Below are 15591 nucleotides of genomic sequence, written 5' to 3' on the forward strand. Positions count from 1 at the left end.
ATGCGACGGTAGCCAATAGCAGAGACATTTGAAGTTGATTTACTCACCGGCATCTTCCAAAGCAGGACCGCTCTGTCAAAAACACACTTCTTTGGTATGATTTGGTGAAGTCCTGTGACAGCAGTGACCGTGGAAATCCACTTTGCGACGCGACTGAAGCGATGCCTTGAAGCTTCCCGTCATTTCTGCGTTCAAATCGGTTCAAATGCAGCGCTGCCTTCCCGGAATGCTGTGCTGAAGCGTTGAAGTCGCTCGAAGTCACCCATAGGAATAAAGTGGAGCGCGGCGCGACATAAGTGTTCACGGACGACTGGATCTGCACCTGAGAGACTGTTTACAGCGTGCATTTCCTCTCTCTCCCTCTAGTCACGCGCGCGCGCACCCTTCCGGGAGAAGAGCCCGTACAGCCCATACAAGGACCTTCCGCTCTATTTAACGTCAAGTAGACCCATACTCGAAAAAAACTCGCCGAAACTTGTGAGAAACCGGAAGGAGTATTTTTAACACAGAAATACTCCATCAAACGTCCAACATTAGTTTTTGAAACTTTGTCTATGTTTAGGATGGGAATCCAAGTCTTTAAAGGTGTAAAAAGCTCAGTATGCATGAAACAGCATTTCACCCCCCCTTTAACAATACCCATCCCTAGTTCCTAGGGCTGTGTATTGCCAAGACTCTGGCGATACAATACGTATCACGATACAGGGGTTACGATACGATATATTGCAATATATTGCGATATTGTAAGAGAGGCAATATATTGCGATATTTTGTTTTTGTTTTTTATAATTTAAAAGAATAAAGAACACAACCATAAGCCTAAAACACGAGACAAAGTATTTTATTTAATTAATACAGTATAATTTATATCACTAATCATATGCAATGTGCAAACTAAGTTAAGGGAAATGTAATGATGTCATGTTAACAACGCGCGCTTGTTAACATGATAACTAATCCTCACCTGGTTGCGGACGCCGCCGTGTTCAATGAGACAACACGCGAGGGGAGGGGGAACAAAAGCAACGAGGCGGGAGGCGCACGAGCACAGCACAGGGAAGGCAAACAAGCAAAGTGGCGGAATCAGAATTAAATATATTGCGATATTTTGTTTTTGTTTTTTATAATTTAAAAGAATAAAGAACACAACCATAAGCCTAAAACACGAGACAAAGTATTTTATTTAATTAATACAGTATAATTTATATCACTAATCATATGCAATGTGCAATCTAAGTTAAGGGAAATGTAAAGTGACTGCAGGATTCTTTATGTGTAAATGTTTTAAAGGTTCACAGTATAGCAGTGGCTATTTAACAACAGGAAGTGCAGTCATTTTCATGACTGAATGACTGTTTGTTTTATATTTAACACAGCAGCCCCGATCACATAGAACGCTTTTTTGCAGCGAGAGGCGCCTTTTTTGAATGGATTTCGGTTGGCAGAGAGCGTTATGCGTGCTGGTTATGCGCCCTGGGCGCCTCGTGTTTTTGAAGGAGCGCTCCGAGCGCATGAAGTTGAAAAAAAGTCAACTCTGAGCAGAAAAGCGCGCAACATCATCGAGCTTATTTTCTGTTGTCCGAATGAATGAAGAGGCGGGCCGTTACATTGATTTGACTGACAGGTGATTCGGGGGTTGCCTAGAAACATTAAAGCGCACTGCTCATTTTTGAATGAAAAAACGCCGACCAAAAAAGGGAGTGCAGTGCACCTCGCGTTTTTGAACCTGAAAAACGCGTTCTGTGTGAACGGGGCCTAAAGCTATTTTCTATAAAGCAGTCTGTTGTATAAAGTGCTATTTCAAGTACTGAACTGCAGAGCTGGTGCATCCATATCCACATCGCTATTATCTTTCGTTCTCCTGCCACCGCTGTCAGTTTTGGCTTGTGTTTATTTTGTTACTGAGAGGAAAACGTGCAGTCTATTCTATATCGAAACGCTTCACAGCAGCGCGGTTGACGTCAGGCTGTTTCGATGTGTTTCCCGAGTATTAGATTATAACTTGGCCTATTTTGCAAACAAAATGATTCTTGTCGATTTCCTGAGTGGCTTCTTTTTAGCTGAAGCCAAAATGAGTCCACACTTCAGCTCGGTATACTGAAGGAGCGGAATAATGCTATCGTCTTGAGAGCTGGGTTTGCTAATGTAAACACTAGTGATGCATGCACTTTTACCTTGCGCTTCTCCGGCTCCGCATCAGTTATACGTTCTGAGATAACACTGCCATCTAGCGGTTGGGTGTTATACAGTCTGTGATTTAAACCGAACACAAAGCCACGAATCTTGGATGTAAATAAATAAATATATAAATATCGATACAGCATTTTTGAGAATCGATACAGTATCGCCAAATATAATATCGCAATATTCATGTGTATCGATATTTTCTTACACCCCTACTAGTTCCCAATCTATTACTTCGGGTCCCGGGTCTGTTTAACATTGTGAGTAATACCTGAGTCGATCGGACTTGAAGAACATATTCTTCACATTTAATTGGCTGTGATCAGAGTAAGCACGGCTTGTGTGTTTTGTGTAACTTGCAAATTGTAAAAGTAGGATAAGAAAAGTATGAGCTGGGAAATAAGTAGTGATCGACCGATATATCGTATTCCTGATATTTTTCCCGATGTTTAAGCATTTTCCCATAATCGGGTATTGGTTTTCAGGGTCCCCGCGGAGTCTTAAAAAGTCTTAAAAGTATTACATTTCAAAATCAAAATATAAGGCCTTAAAAAGTCTTAAATTCGCGGAAGCACTGCGTTCTAGGTCTTAAATAATGTTTAACAGGTCTTAATTTTCCTACGTCCATGTAACGCTACCTCATTGAAATGCTCTCGCCTCCCGCAGCATGCGCGCACGTATGTGTTTGTAGTTCTTTCTTTCGCTAGACCAACTATTGTTCGCTCTATTACAACTACAAATTAGACAAGCATTCCACTTATATTGCAGCCAATCAGCTTTCGTGTTATTGGCACAAGCCTCTTTCTGATCGTACCCCACAGACGCATAAAACGGATTTTATTCTTTGAGTCTGACGGTTCTTGCAGTTCCGCGATCGTGAACGCGAATCTTTCTCACCATCTTGCTTAATGACCAAATAAAAGTATAATATACCCGATTGCACTAAAAGAGTTAATAACAGTGATGTAAACTCTGAACTCCGATGTCAGGCTGCGTGTGTTTGCTGCCTGTCAGCGCTCGCGCGAGTGTATTGAATGTGTTATTTCTAGGCTCATTACCCTAAGGTTACTCTTGAACGATCAAATATACACATTATGCATATGTCTAAATCCTGATTTGAGTTAAAAAGTTTGGGACGTGTCAGTAAGCACTGGATCTGCGCATTAGTAAGCTCTCAAATTGAAAGCAAACTAATATAGCTTAACAACACAAACGGGGAAAACAGCACTTACACTTAAAGGAACACTCCAACTGTTTTAGAAATAGGGCTTATTCAACTTTGGTACTTTGCTACATTTAGAAACGGTGGCGTGCTCCTCTTTGTAGATATGTATCTTTATGTTGTATTTATTTGTCCTATTGTCATTTGTTTATAAGTATACATTTTATTACTGACCGATTACTTGATTACGTAATCACTTGAAAACGCTTTACTTATATTAAGCAATTATTGCTGTGGTTTACTTTTAAGATGTTGGTTCCCACCCCAAGCGATCGTGTTATTAAAGATAGATCGCACACAACTGAACCAGCCTTTTTTGATAATAACAAAACAAGATTCATGCATTTTGTCAGTTTTATTGCCATGTGTGACTATTGTGCATCTAACATAATAATATGTTTTATGTTGCATCCTAATTATTTAAAAAAATAAAAATGTTTGCAAATCTATGGAAGTGACCACCACAAAATATATATATATATATATATATATATATATATATATATATATATATATATATGCTAATTAGGGCTGGGCGATAAATCGATTTTATGAATTAATTCGAGTTTTTAGTTTACGACGATTTTTTTGAATGAAAATCGGTTTTCTCTTTCAAATCCGCCGACGCTCCCCTCTGAGCTCCCGCGTCTAACAACATACCGTGTCATTCGTAATTGGTTCAGTTTTTCACAGAACAATTAACAATACCCCGCTGCAAAGTGTGTTTGAAGTCTGAACGGAACTGCGGTAGGCGCTATACTCATTTAAAGCTGCGCTGACACGAACGCAGCGCGAGCTCACACACGGGCCAATCTCGTGACAGACACGATACACAGCGCTGGTGATCCAGTGAGAGACCGTTTAAATCAACACACCATCGCTACTGTGATCTAGTGGAAGCGGTCGGCGCAGAATTCTGTTATAAACCACAGATATCAGATCAAACAGAGCTGAGCGAAGGTCAGGGGTTTCAGTCACAAATCACCAACATTTACCACGATTGTACTGTAGTAAAACCACATGGATTTAATGTTGTTGTTGTCATTATTTATCTCAGGATTCGTACAACCTTTTGAGATTGAAATTCAAGCACTTTCCAATGGTTTTCAAGAGCTTCACACTTATTTCCAGCACTTCAAAGCTCTAGATATCCGATTGTAATGTTATTTTTAATGTGATGGTTTGTAAAACTAAAAGTTTAAGGGGTCTTGTGAAAGAAATAGTCGAATGTTTTTTTTAGTTTATTTTTTTTAAATGTGTAATCCATTTTGTAGCATTTTTATTTAAAAAAAGATATGAAATGCCCACCACTATAACCAGCAGAAGAGCACTTATTGATTTATTAGCGATTTTCACTCCCTAATGTATGGAAAGTACGAAGTCACAGTCTCAGGAAAAACTAAACTTTTCTTCAAATTGTGACTAAATTACAGTAAAGTAAAGAGCTCCTTTAATAATCACTGAAGCTGTCGATCAGTTCAGTGTGAGACTATTGAAGAACAATACTAATCTATATTTAATAAGAGCATTAGGCTACATTTAAATTTTCCCTATACTTTTTTTTCACATTACTGTTGTTAATAAAAGTTAATTTTATCTGCATATCAATTCATAAACCTTTGATATGTATACTGTATATTGCAAAAGATATGGTGCCCATTTATACTGTGGAATAGTCGGGGGTTATTCACATGCGGAAAGTTTTGCACCCCAGGTGGCACTTCTACCAAGCTGCAAATATTTAATTTTACCTAAACAAAATAAAGTTTAAACTTGTTTTGAACAATTTCTTTGTCATCTGCAGACTGATTTTAAGTAGGAGGGGAAAAAAATCGTTTTAAATCGTAAATCGAATTTTTGGTGAAAAAATCTGGGATTTTTTTTTTGGGCCATATCGCCCAGCCCTAATGCTAATCCTGGTGGGATTGAGCTATGAATAATAAGTTTACTAATACTTTGTTCAATTTAAATAAATTAAATAACATAATTTTAAGTAGCCTAATTGAGTGATTCTGCATTTCCTGTGCATGTTTTTTTATTGCGTGATATAGGTCTTAAATTTTATTCATAATGGTCTTAAAAAGGTCTTAAAAAGTCTTAAATTTGACTTGGTGAAACCTGCAGATACCTTGGTTTTGTAATATCGAATTTTCCGATAAATGGCGCCGTATTGTGGATGTTTTGAGAATTGCATACAAGCGCGCCAAGCAGGGATGGAAATTAGCACCCGCCACCAGCCAAATGCGGGTGATTTTGAGTTGTGGCGGGTAAACTCGCTTCACCTACCGGCCACCGTGGCGGGTAAATAAAAATAGCATACTGTTTCCCCTCTTTATAAACTGTGTTCAGTGCATGCGAGTGTGGCCGTATGTCCGAATATGACCCAGTCGTTTTCGCCGTCATTACCTGGATGTAGTACTAGAAGACGCGAATAAGAACTCGTGCTCGCGCTGAGAGAAGATCCGTCACTGTCATCCGGAAGCGCGCACCCGTCTCACAGCGCGCAAATATTGAGTTATCTTTCAAGTCTTGCGCTTAAACAGACAAACTCACACAAAAAGTATGCCAACATATTCATCTTGATGAGTATTCTAGCAGACATAGTCTGAATATACCTTAAGTGAACTTTATACAGTCGTGAAAGATGACGCATATCCTTCTATTAGGTCTTAAAGGGGAAGTCGCCTTTACTGCTATGTTTAATGTCAAACAAAAGGACATCACTCACTGATGTCAGGGATACAGGGATTGAAATGATTCTCTTCTAGTTAACCAGAGATGTTTTGTTTGTATTAGTTAGGTTAATCCGTGAAGCAAGATGTTTTAAAAAAATTGTGGGGACATGTCCCACCTGTCCCACCCGCAAATTACGCCTATGAGTTAAAAAAAAATTGGTTGATTGACGCCAATCGGACGTTCATTTTTTTTTTTCGTCTATTTGAAAGTTCGGCTAATAAATATGTTGCATATACGGCCTGATTATGTCTTTTTTTTTAAAGTTACATAATCTGCTTTCAGGAGTTTTTGACCGGCATATCATCAAAATGTCCGGAAAACGAAACCACTGCCGGTCACTTTGACCGGCACCATTTTTTTCTAGCAGAAACTCTGGGATCAACGTGAAGGTGAGTAATGAATGACAGGATTTTCAGTTTTGGGTGACCTACCCTTTAAGTGGGGCGTTTTCCCACTCTATATTAAAGACATAAATGGGAGATTATGTGAGAGAGACGGGAGATTATTTATAATAAACATGCTGAAACAAAATAAAAATATCTAAACATTAAGATAATGGTGCACAATTAAAATTAAAGATGCTAACGCATAAGAAAAATAACGCATCCTCTGGTGTTATTTATGTCTACCGGAAGTTAAGTTTGGGCCACAAAAGCGTGCATTCGCAGTAGCGTTTGTTTATGTTGCTGCCGTTGAAACCGTCTATATAACATTTTGTGTATTTTTAAAAATTAGAAATATTACCATTACAATAGTTTTTATAATTACAAACAAAAAAATGAGTATGTCAGACTACATGTTGTAGTCCAGATTAAAACATAAAAATGTTTATGTTTGAAAATAAATAGGCTATTAAGTCTTTAAGTATTAAGTATTTGGTGCTGTGATGAACAACATTGAGATTACAAAAACGAATGGCTGTTTTAAAAACTACACGCGTTTTTTGTTTGTTTGCTGGTTTCCGGGGTAACTGCAGCATTCTGCAGTTCATCAGCGCCCTCTGCTGTCACTGAGCAGCACTTCAGCAGCGCGTCTGGTTCAGTCATGTGCAAACGCACGTTGGGCTTGTTTATATCTGAGCGCGTGTCCCTTTCGACGCAGAATACAGCGGTGTTGAGCATTTATACGGTTGATGGGCAAAGTATTATTGAGTGCATTATAAAAAAATTATAAATTGTTAATAAATTATTATTTACGATATTTTAAAGTGCCCACGATAACAATATTGTGCATATTCATTATCGTGATAAATCGCATTATCGAAAATCGGCACATGTCTAATGTGAAGTTACGTCTTCATTGTGACATGACTGATTACCTGACTGACTCCGTCAGTGAGTTCGTCTCTACTTAGCGCCAAGTTTAAACTACAAAACTATAAATATCACCATCTTATAACATCTTATTTGTGGTTATCTCAATTGTGCATTACTGTTATGTAAAAGTTTATTAATTAAAGGTGCACTATGTAGTATTTTTGCAGTAAAATATCCAAAAACCACTAGGTCAGTGTTATATATTTTGTTCAGTTGAGTACTTACAATATCCCAAATGTTTCCAACTATTTGTAAATTGCTATTTTAAGGACCGGGACGTTTCAGCATAGCATTTGAGCGAGTCGCCTGTCAATCGCATCATATCTGCGTTACCCTCGGTTTTATTCTGCAGAAGCGCTTTTCTCTTAGCAGTGTGAACATGTCACAGCAGCGTCGAGCGAACGCACAAAGTAATGTCATAACATAATATTAAACACACTTAAATGTATCTAATATGATAAACAGAGCTGCTTTACCTTATAATCATGACCGGAAAAAGTGGAAGTGCGCGCGCCTGGCGACTGCCCTGTCCCGTCATAATAAAAGTCCCGGTACTCGCGAGCTGTGTGTTTGTATAACAATCGCTCCAGCAACCGTGCTCGGCTCCACAACACTCGGTCCTGCTCTGTTTTACACTACAGTAACATTAATAACCTCATTCATGAACATGATTTCTGCTCGAGTCCTATTTTCCACTGGCTGTGAGGTGAAGGCCACATTAGGGCTGGGCGATATGTTAATTTTTGGGGGGCGATAATCGCCTTCAAAAACATCGCGATATCCGATAATATCATCTACTCCGCACTGATCCCGCCCACTCCCCTGCGCCACAAAATTTTCCAGGCATAAAATGGAGGACAACGCTTAATATCCAAGAAAAGATGTGCATTAGTAATTTGGCAGTATTATGGATTTAAACCAAATGCAAATGGTGAACCAGTGGATCCAACAGAGGCTATCTGCAGGCTGTGCAAAAAAAAAAAGAAGAAGACAAAAAAAAACGAAAGAAAGTGAACCCTCCGCAGCCATATAGTATAGTATATGTAGGCTACACTATACCCAGCAGTAGCAGCCTCGTTTCCGCTCTGCAGCCGCTTCAGACGACGGATATGTGGTCGAGCGGCAATGACACATTAAATGTCGATTAGAGCTTAGATCGTGCTCAAAATCAAGCCCGACCCTACCGGAGCTTGTGCTCGTTGTGTCCGAGCCTTGCCCGGCCCGGCACATTAACTGTAATTATGAGAACGAGCATGTAATGAGCGAAGCGGACCGGTGTGACTCATGTTAAAACTAAAATTAACGAAATAAGCTGATAACATCACTGTTTTTCCAGAACGACTGGAAATCAAATTTTGTTGCAATATTGTCCTGTTTAACACTGTGAAGCTGCTTTGAAACAATTGTCATTGTAAAAGAACTAGTATAATAAATAAAGCTGACTTGGCTTGACTCGGCTCAATAATCCGCAGGCGCGCGCTCATGAACCGCTCACCTGTAAAATAATTAAATCCAGCTCAGATATTTATCTGTAGCTCACTTTGTTGTAGCCATTAAACAATATTTGTCTTCTTTCTTTTTGCATATTATGTTTGAATAGGCCTATTATAATAGTATTTTTACATTTCATCTGATTATGATAAGTGCAAAGATGCGAGTGAGTCAGAAATGCTTTTGGTGGTTATATTTAGTTTAATATTAAGTTTTGTTTTGTAGAAAGCATTCTTTCGTTTTGTTTAAATTGTATCTTAATTTTAATAAAGGTTTCTTTGGCCAATTGCCTGGGTTTAATAAATAATATGCAAATGGAAGACATGAATCGTGTTGAAGACGCGGGAGTGATCGCTTTAATTTCTTATGAACTGGAGCGCGTCTCATAAATAAACCGAAACGCAGCAGGCTACTTGCCTCACAGACATATGCGCATAGAAAGCTTAAAATGTCCACTTTTAAACGAAACCATTCGAAACGAAAATATTTAATTAAGCAAAGTGCAGTGTTGACGCGAGCAGCTCTTGCGTTTCTGTTCAGAACTGCGCTCCATCACTGCACGAGCTGTGAGTTTAGCGCGCATTTTTACTTCACTTTAATATATTTTTCTTTCATTTTTTATATTATAATAATTTTATTCTAACACCTTTATTTTATAGTATTTAAAATACAGGCCTATGGTTAGCTTTTATAGACATTTTCAACCGTTTAAGGTTGAGCTTTTTTTTTTTTTTTTCGTTGAGCTATTTTTCCCCCCAAAGGTTTCTCTCTCGTTTTATTTTTAGCGTAAGTAGGCTATTTTAAATGTTTTCCAGGTTTCCATGTTTGATTAATGTTTGTATTATTAATAGGCTATTATATTTATAATTTAGCCTAATAGGAAATAATATTTTTAGAGCGTTTTAAAACATTTAGCCAAGCCAATGTGCTTCTCTTTGCGCGTGTATAATGAAAACACAACCAACGTCTTATCCATAATTCAATGTTTTGCTTTAACACATATAGGCTACTGTAGTTATGCATCAAAAACACTAAAAAGGTGAGTGTATGGTAAGTACTATTTATAATGTATTTGGCAACGCAATGTCCTGTGAGTTTATCAGTCGTCATTTTTATGATGTCGATTATCGTCTGATAACACTGACTGTTATCCATATCGACATATTTGCGAGACATCGTCGATATATGATAATATCGTCATATCGCCCAGCCCTAGGCCACATGTCCCAAGATACACACTTGGCGTCATCAAACTACGCCTTTTCTTAGAATAGGCACCCTCCAGTGGACGGAAAGTTGCATAATGCACCTTTAAGGAATGCAGGTTATTTTACCTTTGCACACCACTGTTGACTCATCTCCCCTCAGATGCAGTCCTTTAATGTGGCGCATATGTGCAATTCTCAAAACGTAATTTTTGCAACGCAATTTATCAGGAAATCTGATGTTACAAAACCGATACCAGATTATGGGAAAATGCTTAAATATCGGGAAAACGATATATCGGTCGATCACTATTGTATTGCCCTTGATTAAGTAAGGAATTTTAAGTAGCAGTGGCTGGGACACATTTTAAGTATCACCTCAAGATGCTATCTAATCCTGTTTCAATGAAATAAGCCTGCTCCCGTGCAGGTTTAAACTTAGACCTGTTGATGTGACATCAAGGTAGTCCAGGATAATCATTGAAGAACCAAACAATCCGAGATCATGCCAAATCGTCAACAATCAAATCCAGCTAACCGAGTTCGCGCCATACAAAGAAACCGAGGTAAACACAAACAATTACAGGTTTCCAAAAGCTAAAGAATAAAAAATACGATTTAAGAGTACTTAAAGGAGCAGACCTCACATGATACGAGAGACCATTACAACTCTTACTCCCAGCCACAGAAAAGGCTAGCACCTTTTAGGAAATAGAGGAGATATGGTCCCTCTTTTTATACCCAGTCAAAAGTCTTGTGGCTGCATTTTGAACAAATTTTAATCGTGAGAATGAAGATTGAGTGAGACCAGATTAAACAGAGTTGCAGTAATCGAATTGTAATGTGATGTTACAAGTGCATGAATCACATCTAAACACAACTTCTTTGCTTGAAAGATTCTTCAGATCTGCAGTAGATCTTAAATGAAAAAAAGCTTCCTCTAATGACAGCACTAATCTGTCTGAGAGTTTGGGTGACATCATTTAACAAGGGCTGTCCAGCAACCTTCATCTTTTTAAGCTTGAGTGAAGTAAGTGTCCAAAGATATGAGCGATGCATCGCTCTCTCTCTCTGCAGAGCGAGAGAGTGGGATGGATGGACAGACAGACAGACTTGCATCAATAACCTCCATATTTGAGATTTAAAAAAATGATAATACATGAGACTGTACAAGATTGAGTGTGTGACACAGATTGTGAGTTGGATCACACATACAGATTTGTATGGTGTTCAAAGACTCTAAAAGAGTAAAACATTTTGACCAATAGTTTGAAGGGCAGCAGAGATGAATTTAAGTCCCTAAGGATCAATAATCACCAGACCAGATCAGAAAGAAAATCAGAAAATTGATTTATAAAAGCAATCAGTTTTTATTTTTACATTTTTAATTATACCAAGATTGCGATTTAATATTAATATTTTTTTTTGTAAAAGATTTTTATCTTGTATTATTAAACAAAGACAAACAATACATCATTGTATGGTAGGGGTGGGATTCTTTAGGCACCTCAAGATCCGATCCGATTCTAATTCCCTTTACATCAACCTTCACTAACTGAATTATTAAGTTTATGCCCCAGTAAAAAAGGGTCTTTATTATTTTGAAATAAGATTTGTTTTTGCCCATATCACTCACCCCTACCTGCTTCAGCTGCTTACAATGTAAAGTTTGAAAAGTGAACTGTATGTCAAAGCATCAGCTAAATAACTAATGTTTGTTTGTTTATTTATTTAATTAATTTTTTTCTGCTGTCTGTACTAGAAGCATCCCCACGGAAGAAACACAGATTTCGCCCTGGCACGCGAGCTCTCATGGAGATACGCAAATATCAGAAGTCTACTGATCTGTTGCTGCGCAAGGCTCCATTTTCCCGACTGGTACTACTGCTTCTGTTTCAATATTCAATTCAGACTCCATGACAAGCCTTTTACACCTAAATCTAAACATGAACAAGCTATGTTCATAGATGTAGCAATTGTGTAAATGTTTATTTTATTCTTACAGGTGCGAGAGGTGTGTCAGACATTTAGTCGAGATCACATGATGTGGCAGGGATATGCTCTAATGGCTTTACAGGAGGTAGGTGTTTATTTTAAAAAGTATTTATTTTGCATTTACATTGTATTAGGGCTGGACAATAATTCAATATCAATATATATCGCGATATAATTTTTTTCAATAACGGTGATATGATTTTTAAACACATTTCCGATATTTCGATAAATATATTACAGCATTCCTCACTGACTGACGTTCAGGGTGCAGCCGTCAGAAAGAGCAGAACATGATTGGCTACTTGCGCGATGACGTACACCACAGAAACGCAGTCAGTGCTCAGCAGTAGTAGGCTGATAGATCCAACGCAGCAAGTTTTAGCTACAAAAAGAGTTTCCCTGACCGCAACACAAATGTGACTGGACGAACTTCCACAAGTAAGGAGAAAGAAATAGTTGATAAGAGAAGAAAGACTAACGTTAATTCAGTGGGGTGGAAGTGGTTCGGCGTGTCCCCCGCACTTTTAATAAAGTGTATTTTCATACCCCGCACTTTTACTGGGTCTCACCGGTCCTAGTCGACCCGCTCCGAGCAGGATTCCAAACGGCGTTACCTGGAGCGATGGCGGGCAATTTAACAGGGACGCTTTCCTGTTAAAGACCACTTTCTCTAACCTCGGTTGATTGCGCGATTCTTGAGGTCACGGGCAAGTGTACATAGAAACCAACGTGAATACATCAAGATTTAATTTTAGAGACAAAAAATAATCAATGCATGACCTGTCATTTTTATTCGTATCTAAATATGAGGAGGACGCTCTCTCACAGAAAGTCCAAAAGCGGTTTCGTAGAACTAACGTTACTGTCACGCTGGAGCTGCAGCTGAAGGACAACGTTACATATACAAATCATTATGAGCTGAAAGGTGACTATCGATAATCAGACGATTGCGACGATATATGAAAGCAATGAAGAAGGAGCATCATGAGCAACAAAACTGTTTTCAACACTGATAATAATCATAAATGTTTGTTGAGCATCAAATCCTAATATGAGAATGATGAGTGACATTAAAGAGACTTGAGTAATGATGATAAATTCAGCTTTGATCACAGAAATAAATGACACTTTACTATATATTCCATAGTGAACAGATGATGTAGATCAGAATAATATTTCACTGTATTACGTTGTTTACTGCATTTTATTTAAATAAATGCAGCATTAAATATATGCTATAATTTTGCATAAATGGAAAATAGAGCGCTATGAATTGTTCTTCACTGAAATTTAAAACTTAAAAGAAAATGCTCAATAAACTGCCTCTGCGGCATAGGAGCACTGTATGCTGTGAAGCAGATCCACCACCTGAAGCAGATCCATCCGCTAGAATATTCTGAGTCAGGCTGAATCCTGGCTGAAGCACTTTTGTTTAATCTATATTAAGAATAATATAATCAGCCTATGTTATAGTTTAAACTTAAAGGACAACTCCGGTGAGAAATGAACCTAGGGGTAATTAACAGATGGTTACAGAGTAGATCGTTCTCTGGGATGCGTTTTCTTTAAAATCGAATGTAAACAGTTTTATCTCTAAAAACAGATTAGCTTATAATGCTTGTCTATGGGACACAGGGTGGTAAAATTAAATCGCTAGTTAATACCACTAACAAGGCTCAAAATAGCCTCACACTAACACGGTAGCATAATGAGGGTCCCTACATGCAAACCGAAGCATTGAGAACTTTGTAAGCGTACAAACAGTTTAATAAGAAGATACGTTGTAAACATAGTGCCTTACGCGTTCACGGACAGGCACCATCTCGAAAAACAGTCTCGATGAATCGATCTACGAGCACTGTTCTAAGTGAGCTGGTCGATAGGAATTAAGTTTGTGAAATGTAATAACATGGACATTTTTGTATTTATTTATTTATTTTCTCTGTTGTGTTCAGTGTTTTCTTCCGGAAACAACGGACCATATGAGATTCCAAGTCACAGTTCATGGTAACACTTTAGAATACTGTTTCTTACTTAATGCATAACTAATAAAGAGTTACTGCAGTACTAATGAATAATTCTTCATTAACACTCAAGTCACTAATATTAACTACTAAGGAATGAGTGTTAACTAATCAATATGTAATAGCATTTTTTAATTGTGTTAAGTATCAATTAGTTAATCAGTAACTATTCAATTCAGTTATGCCTCCTTAAGAACTACTATTAAGTAACTACTAATTCAGCTTCACAAGGAATAACTATTAAGTAACTACTAATTAACAGTGATGCACAGTATCAGATCGAGGCCCTTTCTTCTTCTTTAGTACTAATGTTGTTAGATAAATGTACTACTGTTATGTGTACTATATTCATTTACATTCACTCGCAAATGTGCCGATTAATGTTTCTGTCTGTGTGTGTCCCCACGCTATAATGTTGCAGTTCTTGCAGCATTAAATCAGAGAAAACAATTCTAGTGAAAGAGTACAGATTCATGAGTGCACATGCAGAGTGCACAAAATGTGAGCGCACACGCAATTTCTGTGAGTCCAGTTTTGTGCGAGAGAATGGATTGAGATTCCGCTTGTAAGCAGAGATTTATCGCTTGTAAACTTGATGTGCTCTCGCGGTACAATATTAATACTACATTAATGAGGACGTTGATGATTTCTTTTTTTTTTTTATGTAAGTATTGTCTGCAACCAGAAGTTCAGGACGGAACCCCATCCCCAATCTAAGTGCCTTGCCAACATGGCTCAGGCATTTTATGTTTATGTGATACCAAATGATTTCTGTATTTAAGGCAATGACTGAGGGGAAAATGAGAATACAGGGAACCTATGAGTCATTAAAAAAGAATTACCAAATAGTTCTCAAGTAGTTACTTAGAACCTGGAACAGTATTCTAAAGTGAAAACAAACCCATTCATAATTATTGAAGAATTACCAAATAGTTCTCAAGGAGTTACTTAGAACCTGGAACAGTATTCTAAAGTGAAAACATAAGGAACCCATTCATAATTAATGAAGAATTACCAAATAGTTCTCAAGGAGTTACTTAGACCCTGGAACAGTATTCTAAAGTGAAAACAAACCAATTCATAATTAATGAAGAATTACCAAATAGTTCTCAAGGAGTTACTTAGAACCAGGAACAGTATTCTAAAGTGAAAACAAACCCATTCATAACTAATGAAGAATTACCAAATAGTTAATAGTTAAATAATTAAGCCTAACTACCATTAATACAGAACTAATAAAGGAAATTTGACCCTCTATTCTAAAGTGAAAGTTTTATCCTCATTAATTATGACACTTATTGAATGATATTTAAGTTTATTGACCAGAATAAGTCAATAATTAAGCCTAACTACTATTAATACAGTCCTAATAAAGGAAATTTGACCCTCTATTCTAAAGTGAAAGTTTTATATCCAAT

At 37.6% G+C, this 15591-nt stretch overlaps 1 protein-coding gene across 3 annotated transcripts in view; it reads left to right on the top strand.

Moving 5' to 3' along the window:
* The window catches only part of cenpa (histone H3-like centromeric protein A), a 77899-nt gene that overhangs the window by 13475 nt on the left and 48833 nt on the right, over positions 1–15591 (top strand). For 2 of the 3 annotated variants that reach the window (XM_067425887.1, XM_067425888.1), the window contains exons 3-4: positions 11917–12032; positions 12160–12234. In XM_067425887.1, coding sequence (XP_067281988.1) covers positions 11917–12032; positions 12160–12234 — 191 coding nt within the window. The remainder of the gene's footprint in view (positions 1–11916; positions 12033–12159; positions 12235–15591) is intronic. The other variant, XM_067425889.1, reaches the window with a different exon arrangement.

This window comes from Pseudorasbora parva, chromosome 19 (genome assembly GCF_024679245.1).
Source record: "Pseudorasbora parva isolate DD20220531a chromosome 19, ASM2467924v1, whole genome shotgun sequence".
NCBI classification, from domain to species: domain Eukaryota; kingdom Metazoa; phylum Chordata; class Actinopteri; order Cypriniformes; family Gobionidae; genus Pseudorasbora; species Pseudorasbora parva.